Source organism: Penicillium canariense (assembly GCF_028826845.1).
Source record: "Penicillium canariense strain IBT 26290 chromosome Unknown utg000003l_segment0_segment0, whole genome shotgun sequence".
Classification (NCBI taxonomy): domain Eukaryota; kingdom Fungi; phylum Ascomycota; class Eurotiomycetes; order Eurotiales; family Aspergillaceae; genus Penicillium; species Penicillium canariense.
In genome coordinates, this window is record NW_026622730.1 from 3,481,247 (window position 1) to 3,506,662 (window position 25,416).

The 25,416-nt window shown below is 54.1% G+C and overlaps 11 protein-coding genes across 11 annotated transcripts; 3 read left to right on the plus strand and 8 right to left on the minus strand.

Annotated features, from left to right (window-relative positions):
- Positions 1-225: 225 nt before the first annotated feature.
- N7482_006124 (acetyl-CoA synthetase-like protein) lies at positions 226-666 on the minus strand (the record flags this gene model as incomplete). The annotated part of the gene is made up of 2 exons (XM_056688249.1): positions 226-529; positions 584-666. The coding sequence occupies 2 exons, from the start codon at positions 664-666 to the stop codon at positions 226-228; spliced, it is 387 nt and encodes a 128-aa protein (XP_056543804.1).
- Positions 667-1,397: 731 nt separating this feature from the next.
- On the plus strand, positions 1,398-2,366 carry N7482_006125 (alpha/beta fold hydrolase; the record flags this gene model as incomplete). Its single annotated transcript, XM_056688250.1, has 1 exon — positions 1,398-2,366. The coding sequence occupies one exon, from the start codon at positions 1,398-1,400 to the stop codon at positions 2,364-2,366; it is 969 nt and encodes a 322-aa protein (XP_056543805.1).
- A 297-nt stretch (positions 2,367-2,663) lies between these two features.
- N7482_006126 (uncharacterized protein) lies at positions 2,664-3,416 on the minus strand (the record flags this gene model as incomplete). The annotated part of the gene is made up of 1 exon (XM_056688251.1): positions 2,664-3,416. The coding sequence occupies one exon, from the start codon at positions 3,414-3,416 to the stop codon at positions 2,664-2,666; it is 753 nt and encodes a 250-aa protein (XP_056543806.1).
- A 2,922-nt stretch (positions 3,417-6,338) lies between these two features.
- Positions 6,339-7,172, plus strand: N7482_006127 (nucleotide diphosphatase; the record flags this gene model as incomplete). Its single annotated transcript, XM_056688252.1, has 1 exon — positions 6,339-7,172. The coding sequence occupies one exon, from the start codon at positions 6,339-6,341 to the stop codon at positions 7,170-7,172; it is 834 nt and encodes a 277-aa protein (XP_056543807.1).
- Positions 7,173-7,497: 325 nt separating this feature from the next.
- N7482_006128 (CybS family protein) lies at positions 7,498-8,394 on the minus strand (the record flags this gene model as incomplete). Its single annotated transcript, XM_056688253.1, has 5 exons — positions 7,498-7,663; positions 7,723-7,863; positions 7,901-7,967; positions 8,134-8,151; positions 8,253-8,394. 5 exons carry the CDS (start codon positions 8,392-8,394, stop codon positions 7,498-7,500), a joined length of 534 nt encoding a protein of 177 aa, XP_056543808.1.
- Positions 8,395-8,859: 465 nt separating this feature from the next.
- On the minus strand, positions 8,860-9,891 carry N7482_006129 (MDR family NADP-dependent oxidoreductase; the record flags this gene model as incomplete). The annotated part of the gene is made up of 1 exon (XM_056688254.1): positions 8,860-9,891. One exon carries the CDS (start codon positions 9,889-9,891, stop codon positions 8,860-8,862), a length of 1,032 nt encoding a protein of 343 aa, XP_056543809.1.
- Positions 9,892-11,010: 1,119 nt separating this feature from the next.
- N7482_006130 (NAD(P)/FAD-dependent oxidoreductase) lies at positions 11,011-12,171 on the minus strand (the record flags this gene model as incomplete). The annotated part of the gene is made up of 1 exon (XM_056688255.1): positions 11,011-12,171. One exon carries the CDS (start codon positions 12,169-12,171, stop codon positions 11,011-11,013), a length of 1,161 nt encoding a protein of 386 aa, XP_056543810.1.
- Positions 12,172-12,848: 677 nt separating this feature from the next.
- helA (putative DEAD box RNA helicase HelA) lies at positions 12,849-14,888 on the plus strand (the record flags this gene model as incomplete). Its single annotated transcript, XM_056688256.1, has 2 exons — positions 12,849-13,213; positions 13,277-14,888. The coding sequence occupies 2 exons, from the start codon at positions 12,849-12,851 to the stop codon at positions 14,886-14,888; spliced, it is 1,977 nt and encodes a 658-aa protein (XP_056543811.1).
- Positions 14,889-15,681: 793 nt separating this feature from the next.
- adB (adenylosuccinate synthase ADE12) lies at positions 15,682-17,201 on the minus strand (the record flags this gene model as incomplete). The annotated part of the gene is made up of 4 exons (XM_056688257.1): positions 15,682-16,392; positions 16,464-16,915; positions 17,028-17,096; positions 17,162-17,201. 4 exons carry the CDS (start codon positions 17,199-17,201, stop codon positions 15,682-15,684), a joined length of 1,272 nt encoding a protein of 423 aa, XP_056543812.1.
- A 707-nt stretch (positions 17,202-17,908) lies between these two features.
- Positions 17,909-20,847, minus strand: N7482_006133 (uncharacterized protein; the record flags this gene model as incomplete). The annotated part of the gene is made up of 3 exons (XM_056688258.1): positions 17,909-19,343; positions 19,401-20,703; positions 20,751-20,847. The coding sequence occupies 3 exons, from the start codon at positions 20,845-20,847 to the stop codon at positions 17,909-17,911; spliced, it is 2,835 nt and encodes a 944-aa protein (XP_056543813.1).
- A 1,195-nt stretch (positions 20,848-22,042) lies between these two features.
- On the minus strand, positions 22,043-25,403 carry N7482_006134 (Zn(II)2Cys6 transcription factor; the record flags this gene model as incomplete). Its single annotated transcript, XM_056688259.1, has 4 exons — positions 22,043-22,909; positions 22,971-23,023; positions 23,083-25,250; positions 25,324-25,403. The coding sequence occupies 4 exons, from the start codon at positions 25,401-25,403 to the stop codon at positions 22,043-22,045; spliced, it is 3,168 nt and encodes a 1,055-aa protein (XP_056543814.1).
- Between the last annotated feature and the right edge of the window lie 13 nt (positions 25,404-25,416).

Sequence of the window (25,416 nt, forward strand, 5' to 3'; positions counted from 1 at the left end):
AGCTCATAGTCTGTCAGTACCTACTGTAAGACTCTAGATACAGTACATGTATTCTATCAACTTCTAGCAGGCGAACGTGAAGAAACTCCATTCGCATCTACTGCTATCTAAGTCAAGGATCTAAGAACCAGAAGAAAACATTCTGAAAAACAAATATAAACCAACGCCCTGACAAAAAGCGACTGTACGTCCTTCTTTCATGAATGATGGTTCGAAAACCTCTCCTTACAACTCTCTAATGCTTTTTGTGGCATCAGCGCAACCGAGATCCTTCACCAAAGACTCGAACTCAACACACATATCGGCGATGAAGGAATGGTTGAATAGACTTGGATCATAGCGGAAGGAGGTGATCACTGCCGTACCCTGCACGCGACACTCGCTCAAGGTCGGCAACGCAGGAGCGCCAATGGGGATCGCACGCATATGTTCGGCGGCGAGGAGGGATGATTTGTCGCTAGCACCGTCATCATCCTGGAAAGGCTGGACGACTATAGGGAACGGATTGGCTGGATTCGTTGTGTTCAGTCTTGTCGCCGGGTTTGGCGTTTCTTATACCGGATACTATCTGCCGTTCATGTACTTGGGCAGCTGCGCGCTCATTGCCAGTTCAACGCTGCTGACCACTACCCATCCGGCGTCGCAGTTGGCCTCCTTGATTGGCATTGAGATCCTGATTGGTGTTGGCACGGGCCTGAGTCTCCTTGCCTGAGATAGCATGAACGCTCTCTTTTGGGGCGTCCTTTTTCAATAGACCAACGAAAACATACCGCGAGTCTTCCGCGACTTCATGAAGAGAATTGAGTTTTCTTCAATTGGCGAGGTACTGGAAAGAAGGATCTAGTGATGGCAGGTCTTGCGCGAGAGGGCAGTGTTGAGAGGTTGATGGTGGCTAGTGACTACTACAGCAGGCTAGCCGACCGCACAGAGAGGAAGAGAGAAAGAAAATTATATATATATAGAGAGAGAGAGAGCTTCCCAACCACCAAAGTAGGACGTGCGGGGTGACCGCTATGCAATCGTTGGCCGCTCGAGCACTCAGGGAAGTGGTGCCGCCGGTGCGCATACCAAGAGCTGAATTCACTGGGGTTTCGCAAGAGCAAGGGGATCTGCTCCCTCCATCGTGTCTTGACCCATCTGCTCCCACTAGATGGCTTTAATAATATTTTCCACGCTTATACCTAGGCTAGGGAGCTCCAGAGCTTTATGTGGCATGACTCATCCATTTCAAACTAGTTAACTAGGGCTCGAACTAGTTAACTATTAACTACTTGGAAACTTTTATCATATTAGAAACCAACCCCCCCCCCCCCCCCTCCCCCCCTCCTGCTCTCCTCTATGTTTGAGCGCACCATTTACCTCGCCTTCCCGACCTTCCCCAACCTTTCCTTGCTACCATGGAACACTTCCAACATACCGCCCACATCGGAACCCACTCCTTGAGCTACGCATTGCGAGGTATTCCTCGGCAGCCCGGCGCTCCGCTTGTGGTGGTTCTTACCGGTATCACCAGCAGCGCGCTAGAATGGAGCGCGGTGTGTCGACATCTCGAGAATGAGGCATCCATGCTGCTGTATGAGCGGACTGGCTACGGTCTGAGCGAAGCATGCCCTACCGCCGAGCCGGACTCACCAACAATTGTGGATGAGCTGTCTCGGCTACTCGCCGCCGCCGCCCTGTCACCCCCGTACCTCGTGGTCGGTCATTCCTGGGGCGGAATTCTCGCGCGGGAGTTTCTTGCCGCCCGCGGGCCCGAGGTGGTCTGCGGTATGGTGCTGGTGGATGCCGTACAGGAGCGGATGCTTTTCGAGACATGGCCCGATCCCTGTATCGCAGCCGTCACGACGGGGCTGGATTATATGGAAGTCGTCGGGCTGACCCGCGACTATCGACTGACGGAGGTCGAGTGGGCAGAGCTTATGGTGGAGGAAGCTAGCCCACACCACGCGCAGCAGGCCACCCGCGAGCTGCCCTATCTGCAAATCAGCCGCGCCGTCCTAGCCAAAAAAAAGCAACTCCTCCCTGGGCGAGACCTCCTCCGCGGCCAGCCGCTCAGTGTGCTCCGTGGCAATTCGCATCGGGACCAGGAGCGGATGTACCACCGGGGTGTGGCAGAAGGGTTGGGAACTGAAGCCGAGCGAGCGGCCTTCCGTCACTATCTGGAGCGCTGGGACGCTAGTGAGGAGGCCTTTCAGCGCGAGCTCCTGAATCTGTCGAGTAACGCGCGCTTCTCCACCGAGACTCAAAGTGGCCATAATATTCAGATCACAGAGCCAGAACGCGTCGCTGATGAGATACGCTGGGTCCTACAGAGGACTTCATCCGTTTCCAGAAAATCGCCATCTGATCATCAACTAGCGACCTAACGGTTACTGGACACCATCCAGGACACAGATTTTGGCAGTGCAAAATGTAGTGAATGAACTGCCTTATGAGCCAATTCAGGAGCTCAGCAATCTCTGGATTCGTCGCATTGTTCTCTTACACATATATAGATCCTACCAAGCACCCCTATACTGTTGACGTCAAAATGACCGCTTGGGACGTCTCATCAAAAGCCATGTTCGATACTGAAAAACGTTATGCTATGGAATATTACATCGTATGCTTCTGAAGCCTCCTAGTTTCGTATCCGCTATTCAACCCTACGCGTCCATTGAAGATTAATGATCTGTGTCCGAAGCAAGACGAAACCCATGTAAGTAACGTCTCCACATTGGAACAGTCTGACTCTTTTCCTCTTCTCTCTTGGTTGCCAATTTCTTTGATTCTTTCCGCGGTGGTGCCTTGGGTTTGCCTGCTGGAAAGAGTCGGTAGAAGATGGGCTCCACCCATGGTGGAAGGTGACAATATCTTCCTCCTAGGTCTCTATGTGGCTGGATTTCTTCAGCTATCAAGTTTTCACGGGAGTGGGAATGAGGATCTCGCATGACACGCCAGCTGCTGGTAAATGTGTCCACTATCCTCTCTGTATCATAGCCACAACTGGCACCGCAGGCTGTGACTGTGAGGTCTTTGAAGAGAGGTGATCCTGGGAGCTTGGCGTCGGAAATAGCTTTGAAAACGGCACAGGCAAGTTTCTCATCGATGACCGAGTCAACTATCAACCTTTGCACATGGCCATTACGGAGCCGAACATGCCGGCTGGCGGCTTTGAAAATTTGATTCTCGAACTCGTCAAACGATGAGATGCCGGGTAACTCATTATTCTTGAAGCTGAAGTTTCTCGCTGATGAAGTAATGGCCTCCCTAGGTCCATGAAGTAGACCCGTAGGGGTGACTTCATAAACAAGATCAAGGTATTTGAGATTCTGCAATGACCCTAGAGCCGCATACGACTCAAGTTCCTCGAAGCCACCTTGCGTGCGATTGATAGTGATTGCCAGATCTTCTAGCAAGGGACACTGCTCGCCCATTCGGCGGATTTCTTTTTCGTTCAAGGACTGCCAGCTTGAGGGCTCTGTAAGCCTAAGCTTGCACAAGTGAGGTCCATGATAGCTGATGAGAGACTCAATACTGATCAGCGCGTGCCAACCCTGCAGTTCGAGCTCATGTAAGGGTGGCAAGCTTAGTAGAAATGCACTTGCAGCTCGATAGAACTCCACCGTCCGAGACTGAATATAATAATAGCCAATGTTCAAAGATAAGCATCTCAAGGATGAAAAGGAGAGCTTCATCGCAATCCAAAAATTGAACGCCTTGTTGTCATTTAATTCTCCGTGAATCTTAAAACTACTTACTTAGATCGTTCCGCTTTGCGGGATAAGCACGGACCGCCACGACTCTCTCTCTCGCCGCAGGAGGCAGACCTGAAGACGTCACCGAGCCCTTTCAACTTATATTGGAGGCACTAGCACATCTTGGACGCGACAATCCGAAGCTCGCTTTTCAAGCGGCTCAAGTTGTGGGGCTTTATCGATGTCTATGGGAGCCGCGTGTGTCTAAGCATCTAGATGGTGAGAAACTAGATCAAATCAATCAAATTTGGAGGGTGGCTACCTTCCATCTGTAATTTGCCCGGGGATTCTGCACCTTCCTCTGAGAACGGTCGGGCACGCAGACCAGGTGAGAGAAATCATTTCCTACTAGGGGACCTTCTCGATGGATACGGTGAACATCGTAATTGGTACTGCGGTCGACCGACAAGAAGACATCACTGAGGTCGGCCAAGGGACTGAGCAGGAACACACATGCCGTTATGACAGGCGAGAGTTTAGCGCTATGGAGGTTGATTGTGACTCTTTGCGCCGCGGCCGGAGTGGGATCTGACATCTGCTTTCAGTTGGCTGCCATGATGGACGCGAGAAATTGATTCTCATTCCAGAACGGCACAGCTAACACTTTCCCATAGTACCTTTTGTGAAACATGGGAAGACAATCCCCGGGAGCCAACACTTTATATTAAGGTACGAGACCGACGATTGTTCGTCGGCCTCGCCGAGGCTTCAGTCATGTCTATCAGACATGACTTTGGATCATCGCGGTGCTGGCCTGGCTGGAGTCCAGCCTAGCCTTCCATACTCTCCAGGCAAATCTGGCCTCCCACCATCTGCGCCACGTTGGCCCATAACGGCGGAATAATTGCCGAAGATAGGGAAGACAGCCGCATAGGATCATAAAGTTGGCCTCTATATTGCTGTAATTATCTCATCGTTAATCAACTTTCTCTCATAGACCATGGAATGGTGCTGGGCGTACATCAATGTGGTGGCAAGAGCAATCCTGTACGAGAAATCCGTTGAAATAACCAGCGGCCATAGAGTAGCTAACCGCAGGATACTCATGACAACGGTTCTTCGGAATATTGGAGTCAGCCGTGTGGTAGATAAAGAGAGAAGTAAGGTTTCTCACAGGCCACCAATGCCCAATACGATCGTTGCGCCAATTTTCTCAGCAAACCGCATGTGAAGTGGCCATATAATGCGTATAGGAATCATAATCAAAGCTATATCGCTGGCAGTATTCGTAGCAGCGGTTGCCATGTAAAGAGCAGGTTGATCGATGCAAGACCCGCTTGTTCGTGGAATGTACGGGTTCCAGGCTTTGTCAAGAGGGCTGCATGCGAATATAAGCGCCAGGGTAAGCGCTATGCTATATCCAACAATCACAAATCCGAAAAGGTACAGCGTATATACCCAGCCTCGCACTGACTTGAGAAGTCTGTAGTATAGCATAAGCAAGGCGAGCTTTGCGAATGCGAGACAAGGGATATACATAACCGAGACAGCTATAACAACCTAATAGGCGTCTGAATATCAGCTTAGAAAACTTTATAAAGCGTATAGAGAAACACCTTCAGCAAAGTCGCGATAGTGGACAACGATAATGTCGAATTATGTAATCCAACACCAGCATGGGTAAATGAATCTAAATAGGACTCGTCAGCGGAGCTCCTCAAAACACTAAAAGAACCCAAAAAGAGTAGTATATGTATACTCACAGAGGCTCGTTGCTTGAACGCCAACAGATAGGACCTTTCATGTTCAGGCAGGTAAGTCATTGGGGCCACAATATTGGGATCGAGATATTTACCCAGGCGAGAATAATCAAGACTAGGTAATAAAGTGTGTCAACCAATAGTCGGAAGCTATTAGAAGGAGGCATCCTACCATCATCCCACCAGAAGTTCTTCATGACAGAGCTCTTAGTATAGACCCGCATCATGAGGGAGCTGGTGCTGCACGCTAGTCCGACCCCAACGATGATTCGATTCGCCTTTTCCAGCCATGGCGTTGAGCTCATGGATTTCACCGGTGCCGTAAGGACCGTTACCATATGGGGGACGGTCGTACAGTAGAGGATTTGGCTACGTGTTGAGCTCGATGGTCAGTCTAATAAGGTTGGAATTTTCATGAGTCCTGTAAATGTATATGATATCATCGTTCATTTTCCGCATTGGGCAATCGCCCGCTGCCAAGGTTCGATCTGAATCTTGACTGTGAATACCGGTGCTCATGACTAAGCCCGTCACAAGAGCCAAGTTAGTACATAAAATGTCGAGATATGCGAGAAAACGGGGAGGAACAACATGATTGACTTGGTGCTACCAAGGACAACCAAAATGCAAAATTGGTTGCCCTTCCAGCCCCGGCAGACCCCGAAAGACGGTAATTTCTAATGGATTTTCTTCTCCCATATTTTTTCAACAGTGCAATATATACTCCTATCCCTACCAAAAACCATCCTCGTACAAAAGCTGCGCTGCGCCCCCACCAATCAGGAATAGACCGCATCGACATAGCGCGTCCGAGCAGCGACCAGCCCAGAGAGCCTCTGACTCAAGACCCCCTCGCCCGCGTTCAAAACTCGACCTACCACCCACCACTCATACAGACATAATGTCGGACTCAAAAGAAGCCCTCCTGGGTAACGAAGACCCAATCGGACCTCCGCCCGCCTACGACCTGCCAAAGCCTGCACGCGGGGCAGCCCTTCCCCGCCCGCCGCCGCTCACACTGCCCGTGCTCAACAACCTCCGCGACAAGCGCGTAATCCTGGCCTCGCAGTCCCCTCGCAGACGCCAAATCATCGCCTACCTAGGCCTACCCAATATCGAAATCATCCCGTCCAATGCAGATGAGAACCTGCCGAAGACGCTCACCCCGTTCGAGTATGTTCTCGGTACGGCGACCATGAAGGCGCGGGCCGTCTACGAGAAGGAGATCCACAACGAGGAGTTGGGCGAGCCGGCGCTGATCTTGGCCGCGGATACGATCGTCGTCGACGTCGTCAATGAGAGTATTCTGGAGAAGCCGCGCTCCGAGGCGCATCATGTGTCTATGCTGCGGACGCTAAGGGATGGGCGCGATCACAAGGTTTACACGGCGCTTGTCGCGATGGCTCCGCTGGCGAGTGCCAGGCAGCCCGGGTATGCTATGGAGACGGTGGTGGAGGAGACCAATGTGCGGTTTGACGGGGCTGTCACAGATGAATTGATCCTGGCGTATGTGCGCACGCGCGAGGGCGCGGATAAGGCTGGAGGGTACGGACTACAGGGACTGGGATCGATTTTGGTGGAGAAAATTGAGGGCACCGCGGATAATGTCATTGGGATGCCCCTCAAGGCGACGCTGAAGCTGATTGAGGCGGTGATGGCGAAGGCGGATGATGAGGACCGTCTGCCGGATGACCCGGTGCTAGAGGAGGGAGATGAGGACGAAGATGTGGAATGAACGAGGCCCTGGGGAAAAACAAACACGACCTATATTTCACGAGCCCTGGAATGGCCCTCTTCATGGTCAGAGCGAGTTACTTGCATTTTCACCTTTCTGGATAGATCAAAAATTCTTATAGGCAACAGACTAGTGATGTCTGTCGACTGGTACATAGGTTTATATTTCCTTACTCCAAAGACCGTGGCTAAGGGAATAATTCAGCGCCGATAGAGTGTCGGGCAAGACAAATGAAAAAAAAGCTTTCGACATATACATAGGCGGAACGCCCGGCCTGAAACAAAAGAAAACGACCAAACAACCCTTTTCAAATGACGACTTCTCTCTATGCGTTCCAGATACGGCGTAGGGCCTCGGTGATACCCACGTCGTTTGTCTCAAACTCGTACAAGCCGACCGCGGTGGTGAGGGTGAAGGCGCGCAGGAGCCAGTTGCACAGCGCGTTGAACTTGGGCACACGCTGGGGGCGGAAGTAGTCGATGATGGCGGCCCTGGGCGGAAAAGTCAGAAGAGGTATAGATATAGGGCCCGAGGAAAGCAGAAGGCTTACTGGAAACCAATGTGCGAGTGAGCAACCAGCAGCGAGCAGAGGATTGCGTCCATGACGGGGTTGAGGGAGCCGGCGGCGAAGGGAGCGATGCTGAGGGGGATCAGACCGACACAGACAGCTCTGAAGACACACTTTTTAGCACTGTATCCGTTAGAATTGTTGAAGTTGCATGTCGAACCTTTCGAAAGTCCAGTGGTAGCTGCCCTCAACGGGGTGAGGTGCGGGAACGGGAACGGGGTCGTTCACTGTCGCAGTCAATTAGTATGGGTCACAATGGCCGGCCACTCCCTCCATCTCCTCTAGGAATCCAAAGTATGCCCATAAGAGCAACGTAGGGTATATATTAAGCGGATCCGGGGTAGGGAAAGGCGAGGCAAAAATGGTCGAACGATTCGGATATTCAAGACATACTGGTTCCTTGAATCGACTCTGTGCATCGGACAATCATTAGCACTTGTATTCAATAGCCCCAGATTTCCCATACAATCAGAAGCCCAAAGCTTCCAACCGAGACAGGAGGCTCTACTCACGAGGCTCGGGGGGCAGGATCTGCTTCCGAGCGGAAGCGTGGAAAGCGACGACCTGCGACACGCCGACATTCTGGCGCAGGAGTGGCGACCGAGAGGTCGCAAGGGCCTGCCGGAGCAGCGATGGGCGCGCGAACGAAGCCATTGTGACGGGTTGAAGACAGGGAAGGACGAAGAGGTTCAACTCGCACAAGGACGAGGTTGAGGACGAACCTCGGGAGTCCGTCTCGGTATGTCATCCTATTGCGGGTCAGGTGATTGGTCGACGGGTTTCCGCCCAGCCGAAATTGGCCGATGCGGGCAACTTAAATGTTTAGCCCGGCTATACCTCTGGCCGCTGGTTGAACTACGAAAACAAATCATGCAGGATCGCATTCATATTGTTCTGTTGTGCTTTCGGTTACTTTTCCAGTTTGAGGAGATCATTGGTCTGATATATTATTGGAATTATACACCGGATAGCTAGTAGCTACCTGCTTCGTTACATTCCCAGGTCGTGATAACCGAGGCCTCACAAGAGTATACTTAATCCCAATACTCTTGACGGGCATCTCGTCATTTCAATTTAGTTTCATATCTCTACCCCCGGTTCAAATTCGGACACAGCCCATTAGAACTTCAGCACGGCCTTGCCCTTGTTCTTGCCGTAGAAGATGCCAACCAGACCTTCGGCAGCGTTATCCACGCCAACAGTCTCGTGGGTAAGCGCCTTGAATGAGCCATCCTTGATCCACTTTTGCACGCGCTCCTGGTGCTCCTTGGCATATTTATCGCCCATCCCGGGATCGCTAACGATGAAGCCGCGCATCGTCACACGCTTGACGAGGACGTTGTGGATGTTCTTAATGGGGTAGGGAGCGGAGTTGTACTGCGAGATCAGACCGCAGACGACGACACGGCCAAAGTTGTTCATCGCGTCCAGAGCAGCCTCGAGGTGCTCACCGCCGACGTTCTCGTAGTAAATATCCACGCCCTCGGGGGCAAGACGGGCTAGCGCATCGGCGGGTTTCTCGTTCTTGTAGTTAAAGCCGCCATCGAAGCCAAGCTCCTTGGTGATGTACTCGAGCTTCTCGTCGGAGCCGACGGAACCGATCACGCGCAGACCCTCGTGCTTAGCAAGCTGGCCGACGAGCTGGCCGACGGCACCGCTGGCAGCGGAGACGAAGATGGTTTCGCCCTTCTTGGGCTTGCCGATCTCATACAGCGAGGAGTATGCGGTTAGACCGGGCATACCGAGAGCACCGAGGAACACACGGATGTCCTCAATGCCCAGAGGGTTGTCGAGCTTGCGGATGCGCACGAGCTGCTTGCCGTCCAGCGCGATGTACTCCTGGATGGGCACTTGGCCGATCACCAGCTCACCCTCCTTGTAGAGGGCGTTATCGGAGCGGATGACTTTGGCGATGCTGGCGCTCTCGATGGGCTTGTTGAGATCGAAAGCCGGGGCGTAGGACTTGACCTCAGCGGAGCGCATGCGACCGCGCATGTAAGGGTCGAAGCTGGTGTAAAGCGACTGGAGGACAACACCGTCGGCGGGAGCGGCAACACTGGCGTCATAGGCGACGGGCTCCACCGTCAGGTCCTCGCCGGGGACGGGATATCCCTGGGGGACCTTCTTGAAGATGAGGGCCTTGTTGGACATGATGTCAACTGTATGTCAGGCGGTCGGCTATGTAGGAGAGCAGGTAAAATGAATTGGAGGGTTGGTGGGGTGGTGAGGTGGAAGGATTCGAAGTTGGGCGACGTGAATACTGGCCGTGCTACCAGAGCTTTTATAGCTAAAAACTTGTACGACAGTCAAGCGGGGCAGGGAGGGGACCGAGGCCGAAGTGCAGAGCTGCTCATAATTATAAAGCAAATCGCCGTTTGCCGATGGGTCCCGGAGAAGCTTCTCGAGACGGGGTATAGTCCACCCATGTATGTACTCCGTTCGGAGTACCAACCAGGTGTTGACTCCTTCAAGGTGCTGACGGCTCCACTTCCCTGCTGGGACCATCCGCCACCGTATACATGACGATGATTCGCAAGGATGATAATGTTGCGCGTAACGGTTGCCGAAAGTAGACTTGGTCCTAACAAAACATTCCGAGGTCCAACTCAACCAGCGAGCTCTGAACTCGCCAGCGCCCGCGGAGACTTTTGCGACGGTGCCCGCGACGGTGCCCACCTTTGACGCCCCGGGTGGAGCTCGGCTGAACTGAAGACTCGCCAGGCCGACGGGCAATGACCATTCTAGGCAATTGGACCGCTCTGAATGCAACCCGCCCTGATTGCAGTGATTGCGCAATGAATAATCCGAAAAAGCGCTCGATTTCTCAGCACGGAGGAGGTTACCAGTTCGGGTGGAGCCAGCGGCGGTGGAGGGGCTTGTTGCATCAACTTTGCAGGGATTGAAAGGGTCGCAGAGATCCGCAGATCTCGCTTAGTCGGGAATTTGGGCCTTGGCCCTTTGATTGGCCCTTTAGGCGCGATTCATTGAATTACAGCGTGCATTGTACGCAGTTATTCGTCTCAATGAATGCACAGCTTCCCTTCTCGGCGTGCGACCTCCAATTTTCATGACTTCATCGACGGGATGGCCGAATGGGCCCACACGGCAGGAAGTGAGGTATGCATTAGTCATTGCTTGCCTGGCAAAAGAGGTATAACTAGAGATGGTATCAAACATTAAACTATCCATTATTTCAGAGCACGCTCACACACCAGAGCGCTGATACCCCTGATACCCCTTATCCCCCTCCGACGACCCTCCAGGTATCCTCTAAGTCTTGCCGGCCAGGGCCTGCGCTGCTTTGGACACAAAATAATCACGGCCCTTGGCCAACTTCACAATGAAGCTGAACGGGGTCATCCCGAACATCTGACCGGTGCCGCCAGTCTCACCAATGGGAACTGCCATCATGACGCTATTACCCTGTTCGTAGGCTTTGTGATCGCCCTTGCCCAAGATATCGGCCTTGATGTTCGCAGCCGCAATCTTGGCCTGTTCCGTGGCTTTGAAGCTGAGACGCATGGTGTTAGTGTTGATATCACCGACGGCGTAAATAGGCAGAGCCGAGCCGCCGGAGGCTTGCACACGCAGCTCCTTGTTGACCTTGACCCAGCCATCTGCGTCGAGAAATTCCGCGGGAATGAAGCTGCTGTTGGGGATGGCCCCCGTCGTCGGGATATACAGGTCGGCAAGCACCTTGTTTCCGTTGTCAAGAGAGACGGTCCAGGACTTCGTTCCATCGGTCGAGGCTGCAGCCCCAGTCACCTTCGCGGATGTGATGATCTTGACGTTCTTCTGCTTCAGCAACTTCTCGCCTGCATAGCTGCCAGAGGGCTTGAGCATGGGAAGCACCCGGTCCGCAGAAGAGATCAAGGTGATAGTCGCCTTGCTGCCAAGCTCCTCAGCGAGCTCACCTGCTAACTCGACACCAACCGGCCCTGCACCGCCAATGACAATCTCCTTGGCATTGGCGATCTGCTGCTGGGCGGCCTCGACAATCTCTTTGATATCATCCCGATTAGACGGCTTGAAGGGGACCGAAATGCCGGTGACGGCGCCAGTGCTTGACGGGTTGGTGCTTCCGGATGCGATCACGAGATGGTCGTATGGCAGAGACTTCGAGTCCGCGCTGCCATTGGGGGTGATAGACACGCTCTTTGCAGCAACATCAATGGCAGTCGCAATTCCAGCGATGAATTCGAACGTATCGGCCGGGTATTGGACGAAAGCGTCTTTAATGGGCAGCAAATACTGCTCCGGCTTGAAAGCCTTCGGCTTCGCGACGATGCGTGGCGCGGCAATGTTCCAATAAAACGTCTGGGAAGGGTTCACTAGTACAACCTTGGTGTTGGGAACCCCTTGCAGCAAGGAGTGGGCAATGCTGACGCCGGCACATCCAGCCCCCACAATCACAACGTTGATAGGAGCCATTATGTTAACAAACAGACAGATGCTGCGAGGGGATGAAAGTGTACGGAGGAGAATTAGATGGAGCACATTTCGGCAGGGGAGACCGCTGGTCTTATAGGATTAGGGTCGGGCCAGGATTCGACATGTTCGGCTCCTTTCTAGCCTCCCACTCTGCAGCAATGTCGGCCATCTGCCAATATTGAAATTGACGCCCGCAGATCTGTGCCATGGCCACTGCTCGAGGGATCGATGTGTCAGCGCCACCGTGCAAACAAGCCGTGCTTAGCAATCTCCCAAACTTTCACTGACTAACTATTTTCTTCTCATTAACTTTGACCGGGCGGATCTACAGTAGAATGCCGGTTCCGCTGACTCCGCACTTCTTTGAAGCGGCCAGAGTCCGATTCAGTGGTTCGACTTTGCGTGAAAAGAATCGAAGGTCCGGAATGGAATGGTTGATGCGGGCTCTCTCGTACATCACGCATTGCTGGCAGGCTATCGAACCCACATCAGAAAGGGGGGCGAAACATCCGCCGGACAGTGGACATAACACTGATGCCTCAGGCAAGACCCACCAGAATCTGGGTCCTTATCGATAAGCATCATGTGACATAAATTTTCGTTTTACCTTTTCCTGTCGCGCGCCGAGTGCCACGCCGACTCCTAATCACGTCCCCTTCATCAACATTTTTTTCATCATGCTTGGTGCTGTTCGCCGTTTCGGTGTCTCTCAGGCTCTGCGGGCATCTGCCCCACGCTCTCTGTCTGCGCGATGGGCTCCCCAATTGCTCAAGTGGCAGGCTCCGACCAACCGGGTTCCTGTCCTGGCCAAATCTCTTCACACCTCATTCCCTGCGCTGAACGCAGCCTCTGCCGAGGCAGCTGCGCAGGAAAAGGAGTTGTTTGAATCTGAATTGATCACTGAGTTTGCGGATCTCCAGGAAAAGGGGCTGATTGATCCCTCGATCATTCGGAACATCACTCACCCCGGCCGCATGGGCTTGAAGACCATGACCGAGGTGCAAAGCCAGACGATCAGCCAAATGCTCGGTGGCGATGATGTGTGAGTAAATCCGTGCATTTTATTGTTTCTCAAATTCAGGATCTTCTAACACGTTACCTCCAGTCTGGCTCAGGCAAAGACCGGAACCGGTAAAACCCTCGCCTTCCTCGTCCCTACCATGCAGAACATTCTTAGCGATCCTACTCTCACCCGATCCAAGCCCCAAGGACGCCATCGCTCCGCTGGATCGTCCGATATTCGGGCGCTGATCATCTCACCCACCCGTGAGCTTGCCGAGCAGATCGCCGCCGAGGCCATCAAAGTTGCGGCCGGCACAGGTCTTGTGGTGCAGACTGCCGTGGGTGGCACACACAAGAGATCCGGATTGATGCGGATCCAGCGCGATGGCTGCCATCTGCTGGTCGGTACCCCCGGCCGTATCAAGGATATCCTCTCAGACCCCTCCAGCGGCGTCTCCGCCCCCAAGCTGAACACCCTGATTCTGGATGAGGCTGATCGTCTCCTGGATCAAGGGTTCTCGGCAGAGATCAATGAGATCAAGGATCTCCTCCCGGACCCGTCCAAGGTCGATCGTCAGACCCTCATGCTTTCTGCCACTGTCCCTAAGGAGGTGATGACGATGGTGAAGCGCACCATGAAGCCGGGCTTCAAATTTGTTAAGACGCTCCGTGATGATGAGGTTCCCACCCACATGAGAGTCCCTCAGAAGACCGTCTTCCTGCACGGATATGAGAACGCTCTGCCGGCCGTTCTTGAGCTAGCCAAGAGCCACCAGGCTCGTCAGGCCGAGGACCAAAACCTGCGGCCGTTCAAGGCGATTGTCTACTTCAATTCGACCAGCGAAGTCAATCTTAGTGCCGAGGCTTTCATGGTTCTCCGCAACATGCGTGGCGATGCACGGGGCCCAGCCCCTCTGGGTCGCATGCGTGTCCACCAAATCCACTCTCGTCTCACGCAAGCTGCGCGGACTAATAGCGCTAACAACTTCCGCCGCGCCGAGGAAGCCATTCTCTTCTCGTCGGACGTCACATCTCGTGGCATGGATTTCCCTGAGGTCACTCATGTCATCCAGGTGGGCCCTCCCCGTGATCGGGAGACTTATATTCACCGCATTGGCCGCACTGGTCGTGCCGGCAAGGAGGGCGAAGGCTGGTTGTTCCTGCATGATGGCGAATACGAGTTCTTCCAAAATAAGCTGGGCGATCTGCCCCTCACCGAGGATACGACTCTTTCTACGGCCTCGCTGAACATGGCCCGGGACCTGGACACGGCCTCCCCAGCGACGGCTGAGACCATCACACAGATTAAGGATGCGATGAACGAGGTCTCGCCGATTATGAAGGAGACCACGTACCGGTCCCAATTAGGTACCATGAGCCAAAGCTTTACCAAGCGACGAAATGCCATTCTAGCCCTCAATAGCCTAGCCATTCACGGTTACGGTTTGCCCGAGCCACCATCCGTCAAGGCTAGCATTGCCCGCAACCTTGGCCTGGACCGCATCAAGGAGTTAAAACTTGAGGAGGGTGGCCCTCGTCGCCGTGCCATTGACCCCTTCGACGCTGGAAGACGTGGCCGCGGCTCCGAGGACTTCAGCTTTGAGGATCGTCGATCCAACCGCGGCAGATCCCCCCACGGCAGATCCGGTCACTCGAGTGAGGGCCGCCCCTCGAGCCGCACTGGCAGCCTCTACGGTGCTCGCTCCCGCTATTAGTCCATCACGGGCTCAGCGGGGCGACTGAAAAAAAAGTTGCTGTCCATCTGAGGGTTGTCTTTGCCGCATTCCTGGCGAAAGAAGGAAATCGATAGAGCTATACCATCCTTGCATCGGGCGGCGTTCTTTGTCTTCGGATTCTTGGCATCTATGTACTTATACTCCCCTTTCTCTGGTGTTCTTTTTGACTTCTCTCCTCTTGTTTTATATACTGTACTTTGTGGAAAATATTGCAAGTTTTAATTCACAACTATTTCATGCCATACGAAACATCAAGCACTGAAAAGACTGCCCTCAAGGTGTACCTAGAAGTAGAATCGCTGGTCAGCTTCGACGCTATGAGAGGATTTTTGGTCGGTTTTGGTTGTCTTCTTGTGGTCCCTTCTACTATCTTAAACTTCTTTCCAATTAATTTTGTGGTGAAATTATGATATCACGTCACTTGCATTATTTTCTAGGACTACTAGCCCTTTACCTAATACTCCAAGATCCCAGCATAGAAATTCACTCTAGTCTAGTAGTATGTAGCCTGGCACCTCGTAAGTCAAGCCGGGGTTCCACAGATGCAGGTGTTCTCTAACATGTCCAATTTTGAGGGGATATAAGTAACACGTCACTCGGGGGAAAAAGAGGAAGAAACAAAAAAGGTCGAAACCGTGTATGATTTAGTCACGAATCCCAATAAACTGCAGTACGAAAGAAAAGAACAACCAGGAAAGAAAGTAAGGCACCTTGAGACGTCTACCACGGGCAGATACTTACAATAAACTACGCCGAGTCATCAACATACCCTTTAATCGCGCGCAATCATGTGTTCCCGGGCAGGGCCGGTACCGATCCACTTGATGGGGACGCCACCGATCTCGCGCTCAATGAACTCGATGTAGGAGCGGGCGTTGGCAGGCAGGTCCTCGTAGCGGGTGACACCCATGGTGTTGGTCTTCCAGCCGGGCAGAGTGACGTACTCAACCTTGATCTTCTCGACAACGTTGGGGTCGGCAGGGAACGTGCCGGTGGTGCGCTTTCCATCGGGCAGGATGTAAGCGACACCGACCTTGATCTCGTCAAAGTCGTCCAGAACATCGAGCTTGGTCAGGTTCAGCGCGGTGTAGTGGTTAATGGCGTGCGAGTAGCGGCACAGGACAAGGTCGAGCCAGCCACAGCGGCGGCGACGGCCGGTGGTAACACCGAACTCACGGCCGACCCTCTGAAGCTTCTCGCCGTCCTCGTTGAGCTGCTCGCTGGGGAAGGGACCGGAGCCGACACGGGTGGTGTAAGCCTTCACAACACCAATGACGGACTTGATGCTGGCCGGGTTAAGGGCAAGGGCCTGCACGGCACCACCAAGCCCCGTTGACGAGGAGGTCACGAAGGGGTATGTGCCGTGGTCCAGGTCCAGCATCAGGGCGTTAGCACCCTCGACCAAGGTGTTCGGAGAGTTCTTGTGCTCCTGCAGGAACTCGAGCTGATCAACGATGTAAGGCTTGAGCATGGTGCGGTATTCCTGTACGCGGGTGTGTCAGTCTACTTTCTAGTACGCTAATCCCAAGTTTCTTTCCCCGTCGCCAGACATACCTTGAACCGAGCAATCTCCTCCTCGACATCATAGGCAATGTCACCGAAACGTGCGCGGTACGCAATGTCCAAGGTGCGCAACTTCCGCTCGAAGGTCTCTTCATCCAGAATCTCGCCGACACGCACACCACGGCGCGCAGCCTTGTCACTGTAGCAGGGACCAATGCCCTTGCCGGTGGTGCCAACCTTGCGGCCACCGAGACCGGCCTCCTCCAGGCCATCGACAACGGAGTGCAGGTCGAAGCAGACGTGCGCGCGGTCGGAGACGAAGATGCGCTTGCTGGCGGACGACAGACCCTTCTCCGAGATGGCCTTCAGCTCCTTGAAAAAGCTAGGGACGTGGAAGACGGTGCCGGCGCCGATCAGGTTGATACACGAGGGCGAGACCAGGCCGGAGGGCAGGATGTGGAAGTCGTAGGTGACATTTTCGTGGACGATAGTGTGGCCGGCGTCTAATCCGATTGATCGCACGAGGCGGGATGGTCAGTCAATTTGGAACTTGGTCCGCAATCTTCCCGGAATGCGCTGCGCCTGTGAAACAGTAGCAATCCATGGAGCACGTACTGTGGCCACCAGCTGCACGGCAGCAAAGCGTCGCCTGCTGCGACAGCATGTCTGTGATCTTTCCCTTCCCTGTACATCCCGCATCAGCGCTACGCTTTTTTTCCACTTCCAGGTCGTGCCCGGGTAAAGCCCACCCTCATCTCCCCATTGACTGCCTAAAACGATGGAGACCATAGTGTATTCGCACGGTCGGACGGTCGGGAGAGTTATCAGTCGCAATGCTCGGAGTCTGTGTCGAATGGGCGATCAATTGGTTCTAGCGGCGGGTGTTTGGAGAAGAGAACTAAGTCCGGCTTCGGATGGCGGGGCAAAAGGTCTGGCACGGGTCAGTCTCGGTGTGCATTGGGCGGCGCAATCAGCGCCGACCGGGGACAATGAACATACCAATCGTCCTTGAAAGATGATTTGGGGGATTAAAGGAGAAGATGCGAGGAATTGACGCTGTTATTGAGTGACTCACGACGGCGACAGTATTTTTTTTCCCGCAGTCACGGTGTAACTTTGGTATCCGCGGTACACTTCGGCGGGGTCGTCGCCTGATGCCTTGGTGCCCCAGGCCTTTAGGGCAGGGTTTTTTCGTTGAAGTATGGACGAATGGAACATTCTAAAGAACAGTAGATCTACGGTACCACAATGGAAGGATTGATCCCGAATTAGATCTATCAGCTGCAAAGCAACTCCAGGGTATTTCACCAAACAAGAAACTATGCCCTCACACGCAAGCGACAAGAATGGCGCTGCAAAGATAACACCGCAACTTAAGACCTCCTCTCTACCGATGCCATGTCCACTGCAACCAATGCAAACACAGTCAAGTCCTCCGTAAATCACTCCGTGTGTCCAAATAACACCAAAAAAAAAAGGTAAATCAATTAGCCTCCTCATACCACCTTGCCCCCGTTGCGGATCCATTCCCGTATCCTCCCGAGGTCAAGAATACACTCGCGGTGCATCTCACAGGCCACCTCCCAGTGCTTGCGCACCTGGATATCCTCTTCGATTCCCCGAAGGTAAGCACTGAATCCACCCTTGCCGGTGCCCGGCTCAAGATCGTCGAGCTCATTGAGCTCAGCATCATCTCGGGGCCTGCTGTTATCGTCATCCCCATCTTCACCAACCCCATTCATCTTCAAACGGGCCGTATCGCCAACGGCACTAATCCAGCCGGGCGCAAGCCCCGTCTCGACGGCATCTTGACGGGCGTTGAAGTGGAGCAGCATGCGGCGGTTGAAGCTGTTCCAATCGTGCATGTATGTACCCATTGCGGACACGTACCAGTTCCATTTTTCGCGAGGAATGACCATCTGCTGTGATCCCAAATGGATAGGAACCAGAGCTGGTGCCCAAGGTCGCTTGGGAGGGTTCGGCAGTTTGAGATCCCGAGGACGAATGTCTTGCTTTGTGGTAGTCTGAGCCTTTGCTCTTGACTCAAACGGTAGTGTAGCGTGGACATCTCCTAGGTTTTCAATGCCGCCGCTATTGGTGCTGGTAAAGGGTGCCGTATTGCCGAAGTTCCCAAGATCAAAAAGTGGGGAGCGTACACTACTTTGAGATGTGCTACCTTCTTTGTGTTGGGGGGGCTGAGATTTCTGCTGAGCCGCCGAAGGAGCTGCGGGTGCAGCATGGGCAGATAGATCTGGGTAGTTGGTATGCCTTGGACCCCCGGCAGGAACATTCCTTGGAACAGGTGCAGCTTGCGGTGGCATGGGACGCAAGTCCTCATCAATGTCCATAGGCTCCTCATTGATAGGTTCTTGTTCGCTGGGCCCGGGAGGGCTGTTCTCGTTTACATTTGCTCGAGCTTCCTGAGCTTCGCTCGCCACCTTTGCCGGCTGCGGTGCGCTTCGAACTTTGGCGCCTGGCCGCAACGGTTTCTTGGGGCTTCGTGGTGGAGGTGTATTTCCCGGTTGGCGTGGCTGTTCCGCAGTCGTCCAGGTCATATGGTGCAGCTGCTTGGACCACTCGTCCGCAGAAAACTTGGCCTGGGCGAAGGGGGTAGGTTCTTGTTGTGGCGGTGGCTCTGAAGGCTGCCCACCAGGAACATGGCTAAATGGGTTGTTCAGACCAAAAGCCCCCGTCGAGTTTGATGACTGTGTTGAGTCAGTTCGGGTGGTGGTACGTCCGCGAACATTTGTATTTGAGACCCCCGTTTTGCGAAGAGGATCGCTGCTATCTTGGGTTTTCGCAGTGGCGCCCAGAAAATCGAATGTATGTAAATGCTCTCGCCAATCTTCTGCAGAGAACTTCTTGTGAAGATTGCTGGAGCCACGGCGGGCGGATGGTGTAGGATTCGTCGGATACTGGGTGAAGGTAGGGCTGTGGGGAAAGTATAAGCAGATGAACATGGAGACTATAAAAGTAAGACCAGCTTACCGGGAAGTAGAGACCGGCGGTTCCGGACGATATGCTCCTTTCGCAAATGTAGCGCTATCCGAATTGTGGCCTTTATTTTCGTCGCTGTCAGCAGTCAAGTCAACGTAGTCGGAGAACCGTGGAGTCCTCCGGGGTCTCTGCGCGGATGGCGACGGCCGTTGTCCTTGGGTGTCTTGCCGGGTAGAAGGTTCCTCACCAGTTCCGGGGCTGGAGTCTCCCTCTTGATAGAAGTCGGTGAACTTCTGATGCGGCCGGAGTCGACTCTTGGGTACAGCCTTGGGTTTGAAGATATTGGGGCGGCGCACTTCCTCTTCGGTGTCGTCATCTAGATCACTTGAAGTTGACGAAAAGGAGTAGGATCTGTCCCGTCTGGACTTGGGGCTGGCACTTCGATGTCTCCCTGGCTGAGCGGGGTCAGGGCTCGGTGGGTTGGTGCGTGTGTTTGAGGCGCGGAACGAAGCCGAGGGTGTACGCGTTGTGGATGACCGTCCCAGCCCAGGGCTCGCGAAGAAGGTCTTCTCGCCTCCAGTTGTGGCATAGCTCCTGCTGGTCCGCTCGAACTCTTGTGCCAATGGCGGAGACTGGGGTGCCGCTGATTTCTTGGCCGTTGGAGGCGGCGCAGAGTCAAAATACATGCTGCTGGGCCGCTCACTTCGGTTGTTGGTATATGAACTAGTATTCCGAGCCATGGGCTCATCTCCCCCGGCCGTTCCCGGTGCAAAGCCTTGTCTCTTCTTAGGCGAATTCGCATTTGCGGCTGCAGTTGGAGAGGTCTTTACGTTCTCCTTGAAATACTCAAATGCTGATTTGGGCTTCGGGTTACCGAAAGGCGCATTCTGCTGCCTCGGTGTACCGCCAGATGTAGGATCAAATCCTCGCCAATTTTGACCTCTCATATTGTGGAAGCCCTTGAATGCATCCGCTCTTGTCTGCGCTTCGTCCTGGGGCTTCTGCCACTGCTGTGGCCCCGCACGTGCATGGGTTGCATATCGTGCAGCGCCGGCTGAAGGTCCATTAGTTGCCGCGTGAGGTCGATTACTAAAAGGGAATTTCGGAGCTTGGGGTTTGGGAGGAGGAGCGGCAGGGTAGCTCGGCTGGGCTTTACGCGGAGCAGTCTTGGGAGGCCCGTAGACCTTGCCATAGCCTGCGCGTAAACGATCTGTATCATATTTCAGTCGTTGTTGGGGGTCGCTGAGAATCTCATTGGCAGCTTGGATGGCCTGGAACTTGGCGATGAACTCTTGTTCACGTCCCGGGTTTCTGTCGGGGTGGTATTTGAGTGCTAGGTTGTTCAGATCAGCGTCTCTCCCTATTTTGATAGCCGTAGCATGGCTTGAGTTCCGCACTCACCCAACTTCCGGAACTGTTTCTTTATATCCTCCGCCTCCACGCTGGGTTGCAGCCCCAAGTCTGCATAGTAGTCCCTTCGGACGTCTGCTTTCACCATGTTGATACAGTTATCGAGGCGACCTTATGAACCCGGACAGTTGTCAAGTTGCATAATAGACAGTCATATAAACAATCGGCACTTCTCGACATGACCTGTCAAAACAGGGTTGGGTTTTGATTTCCCTCCGTCAAGCACGTCGCATGGAGGCGCAACTCCAACGATTGTATGCGGTCGAAAGCAACGAATGTGAGATGCCAGAAAATCCAGCCAGTCTGTAGCTCTCTAGGCAGACTGCCCTCCGGGAAAATCAGAACGAAGGCTGGCGACGAGTATCGGCGGGAATCGGTGCCTGCGGTGGCCGCGCTCCGGCAGGGCTGAGCGGGATCTTCAGCTAACTGAGGCAAGTGAGAGTTCGGTGGATAGGATCGCAGCGGATGAGCATGATACTGCGTCCGGTCGGCAGCAGTCGCATTGTAGGTCGAGATCGGAGGAGGCAAAAGGGCGTCTGGGCCTTGGGTCTCGCGCAGAAATCGCGGATCGTGAGATCGTGGGCACCTGGGCACCTGATGAGGTCGAGGTTAGGCAGATTGGGTCCAAGCGCAGATCGCACCGAATCGCTGGAAAAAGCAACCAACGGGACGCGACCAACTGCTTGCACTGTCAACCAGTCACCGAATGGCCAGCGGGCAAGGTTTATGAGTTGGCCCTTGGGAGAGAAAGCGGCAGGGTTTGTTTTGGCGCGGGAGGATCAAGGTTTGATGCCCAAGGCATTCACGGAGTGTTCGTGCAGCCTTGCAGAACCCAGTTGGGTCGGTTGGCTCTCGCAGATCCATCCATCCATCCATCTGTCCATCCTTCTCTCACCACCCTAACTGTACCAAGCGGTGCTAATCCTACTCTTAGGCATATTTGAGAACGACATGCGACACCCATTTCTTGCAGATTAGCTCTGGTCTTGTTGTATATGTGTGATATAGTGTATACAATATATGGTATCCCAAAACAGACACAAAGAAGCAAGGGGAAAATAAATACAGGACCAAAGATATCAGCAGTACTTAAGCCCACAAACCCCGTCCTTTCCTTCTGTCAAATCCTCTCTGACTATATGGTCCCAAAAAGCAGGTCGTGGCGGAGGGGTAGTAGAAAGCAGTATGAAGAAGGGAGGGATGGGAACAAGGAAGACAAAGAAAGGAAGAGCAAAGTACGCCTATGGCTTCACATACGCAACAATTAAAGGAGCAAAAGAACCCTAAGCATCACCGCCAGATGCGCCAGCCCCGGAACCACCGAAGAAGTACCCCTCAAGGATATCGTAGTTGGGATTCTCACTCCAATCATGCTGGAAGTCCATGGCCATGCCGAAGCCAAGGTCAATACCCACATTCTGGCCGAGTGTGGGCATTCCGGTAAGATTGTACTCAGCATTGGGATCCTGTCCCATCGCCTGGCTATCGGGATTGCCAGACCCAAAGTCCAGGAAATCCAGGCTCATGCCCGGCTGATTATCTGGACCAGAGGGTGGGAGACCGTGGGTTCCACCGGCCGAGTGGGTAACGCTGGCGGGGGAACCACTCGGTGGTGGTGAGTTGCCGTAGTAGAATTGTGGAGGGGCTTGCGGAGATGTTTGGCCTTCATATTTCATAAAGTATTCCATCGATGGCGTGCGCTGCGCGAATGGCCGGGACAGGCCAGGAGCGACGGCCTCGGCAGTCTCTGGTCGAACAGCGTAATTGGTTCCTGCAGGTCTGCTGTCGGCTCGGGACCGGTCGGCCAGAGGCGTGCTGCTATCGCTGAACAGATCGGCCAGATTCATGTCGAACCTGGGGACTGGCCGTGTTGTACGAGATTGAGTCGATCGCCGGGCTTGCCCTTGGCCTACCTGTTGTCTCTGCTGGCGTCGGCCTGGGTACAAGGAGCCCGCGCTGTGGGAAAAAGCTTGAATTTGTGACATGTCGACCTGAGACCCGAATCCAGTGGTCGACAGGCACATCTGGACGGTGGCTTTACTCATCCGCTCAAAGGCATCCCGACAATTCTCAGCCGGGGGACACTTGTGCATCAAGTCGCCAAGGACCGAAGTTGCTGCAAGAACAGTAAAGTCTACCTCGTCGAGAGTCTAGAAAGCAAAGGATCGTTAGTGTCAAGTCAGGAGGGTTCGAAGACGAGATAATGCCTACTAATCGGCTTCGGACCAATGGCGAATGCCAAATGGCATACAGAAAAGAGATCCCTAGAAAGAGATGTCAGCGGCTTGTCCACAGAACAAGGAAACACGGAGCAAATCCATACCGGCCATGAAAATGTGGTGTGTAGCAAGATAGGTGTAGTTCACTAAGCGCACCCGGTGCAACTGTCGATAGATCCGAATTACCTTCTGGCCAGCCTCCGCCACATTGAGGTAGACATGATCCTCCTCGTCACCCTCGTCGGGATTAGTGAAAGATGGACTGGACACATCATCCGCGGGTGTCAGCTCACCAGCCAACTCTGCGGGCACCGTCAGGCTTTGCTGATACAGCAAAATGATCGCCTGCCAATAGTTCAACTCCAAGAGCTCAATGGAGAATCGCACCCCTGTATCAGAACGTGTTGGCGCAGACTCGTTCCAGTCCACCAGACGGCCATGCACGTCATGGCGCCACGAGCGGAAGGAGTCAAAGCCTTGGAGGAAGGGAGATGTCAGCTCCGCATGAGGAAGAATGGTAGCGCTTTCCGCTGCCCGCCTGCGCACAGCACGGGTCTGCTGGTATTGGAGGACATCGTGGATTTCGGATTGGAGGAGACGAAGTTTGAAGTAGTGGAAGGCGACATGCTTATACGTCGGGGCGCCATCAGGAGGCGTCAAAAGACCGGCTTTTGTGATATACTTGTCATCCATCATGGACGGGAATTCCGTGCTGATGGCTTGGTCGCTAATGCCAAAAGGTCGGCCGACACATGTGGCAACGAGGCGGTCGAAGCTGTACACGCACCACCACAAACGGCGGCGGAGGTCACGCACCCATTCGCGGCGACCTCGCTCGCGGGCGTCGATGCGAGGCGGGACTTGAGTTTCGTCTTTCGAGCCCGTGTCCAAGCCCACGCCATCCTCGTAGTGAAGTCCTAGGTCAACAGCCAAGCGCATTGCAACGCCAACGATGTACCAAAGACCAGGAGCGACTGGGCGAAGCAAGGCAAAGCTGGCCAGGAGGAGCACTGCCTGAAGCTCTTCCAATCCACCAAATCCCTCGCTAGACGAGGACCCGAGGAAGGATTCCAAGTGCACGATTGCAGAAGCATGGTATTCCTCCGGCTGATATTGATGGCTAGACAGCCGGGGCCGCTTTGTGGTGGATGAAGCTCGGTCACGGCCGGCGCGGTCCTCATCATCCGAACCTTGGGGCTTATCTTCAAAAATAATTCCGGCACCAATGGCAAACACAATGTTGAGAATATAAAGAGCTCGAGGCGAACGGTTCTTTTCTTCCAAGAGATAGGTGCGGTCGAGAAGTTCCAGAAAGTCTCCACGGTGGAGAATGGGCATCTGAGGGTTCGCATGTTCGAAATAGAGATCCACCAGACGCTCCGCCAGCTCTCGGTCCGGGAACGCAGCGCGCTTCATCATCGGTCTTGTCTGGAGCCCGAAGAATGAATCGCGCATGGTACCCCCACCAGGGCCAGCAGCCGTCTGAGGCAAACGATCGCTTGGACGGATCGGAGCACGCTCAGGCATATTGCCCGGCAGCGAACTCCGTACCGCGGCGAAGACAACTCGAGCAAAGGATATGCCCGAAGTTGAACCGAGATATCGAGGATCGGACGTTCCCTGCACAGAAACCATGCCGATATTTGACACGAGATTGTGCAAGCGCCAATTCTCCTCGCTTGTGGAGTCGCGATCTCCGTCCCCATCTCGGTCCCGGTCTCCATCTGCTCGCTGGACAGTCGCGTCAGGTTCCTCCTTGAGAGCGGGATTCTTCCGCGTCCTATCTGAGCCTTCGGCGCCTTGGATATCAGCACCAGATCCAAATTGCGCCGCATCGCCGTCGGATTCAGTCTTGACAGCTTCCTCTTCATCAAAAGCGACCGCTTTCTTGAATTCCAGGTTGTGCTCCGTGAGTTGTTTCTCCAGGTAGGCGACTCGCGTCTCTAAAAAATATACATAGCTGCGCGGAATTTCCCGCTTGGTAATAGGGTCGTATCCGACGCAGCGGACTCCGGCTTTTTCGCAGGACTGGCACCGCGGAAGCCGCTGATCGCAACGGTTCTTGCGCAGCCGGCAGCGATTACAGGCCGAGACATTGCGGAATGCCGAGGTAGATGCGGTCGAGGCAACGGTGGCAGCTGAATGCGCGGTGGACAGGGCGGGTGACGTGGACGGCACGGCGTTTGGGGCGGAGGGGTTGTTGGGATCGTCCCGCGAGAGACGCGCGGGGTCGGATTGGCTTGGTGTCACGCCGGAAGGATGAGGTCTCTTCCTGCCTGAAGAGAGCGGCGACGGCGGAGAGGGGGGTTAGGCATGGTCAAGAATGAGTGACGAGGGCCGCGGACCTGCGATCATCTCTTGACGGTGGGGTTCTGCGGAGACGGCGGTCGGGATAGCGGTTGGACTCCCCGGGTCGGATCAGCATTCATGATCCAGAT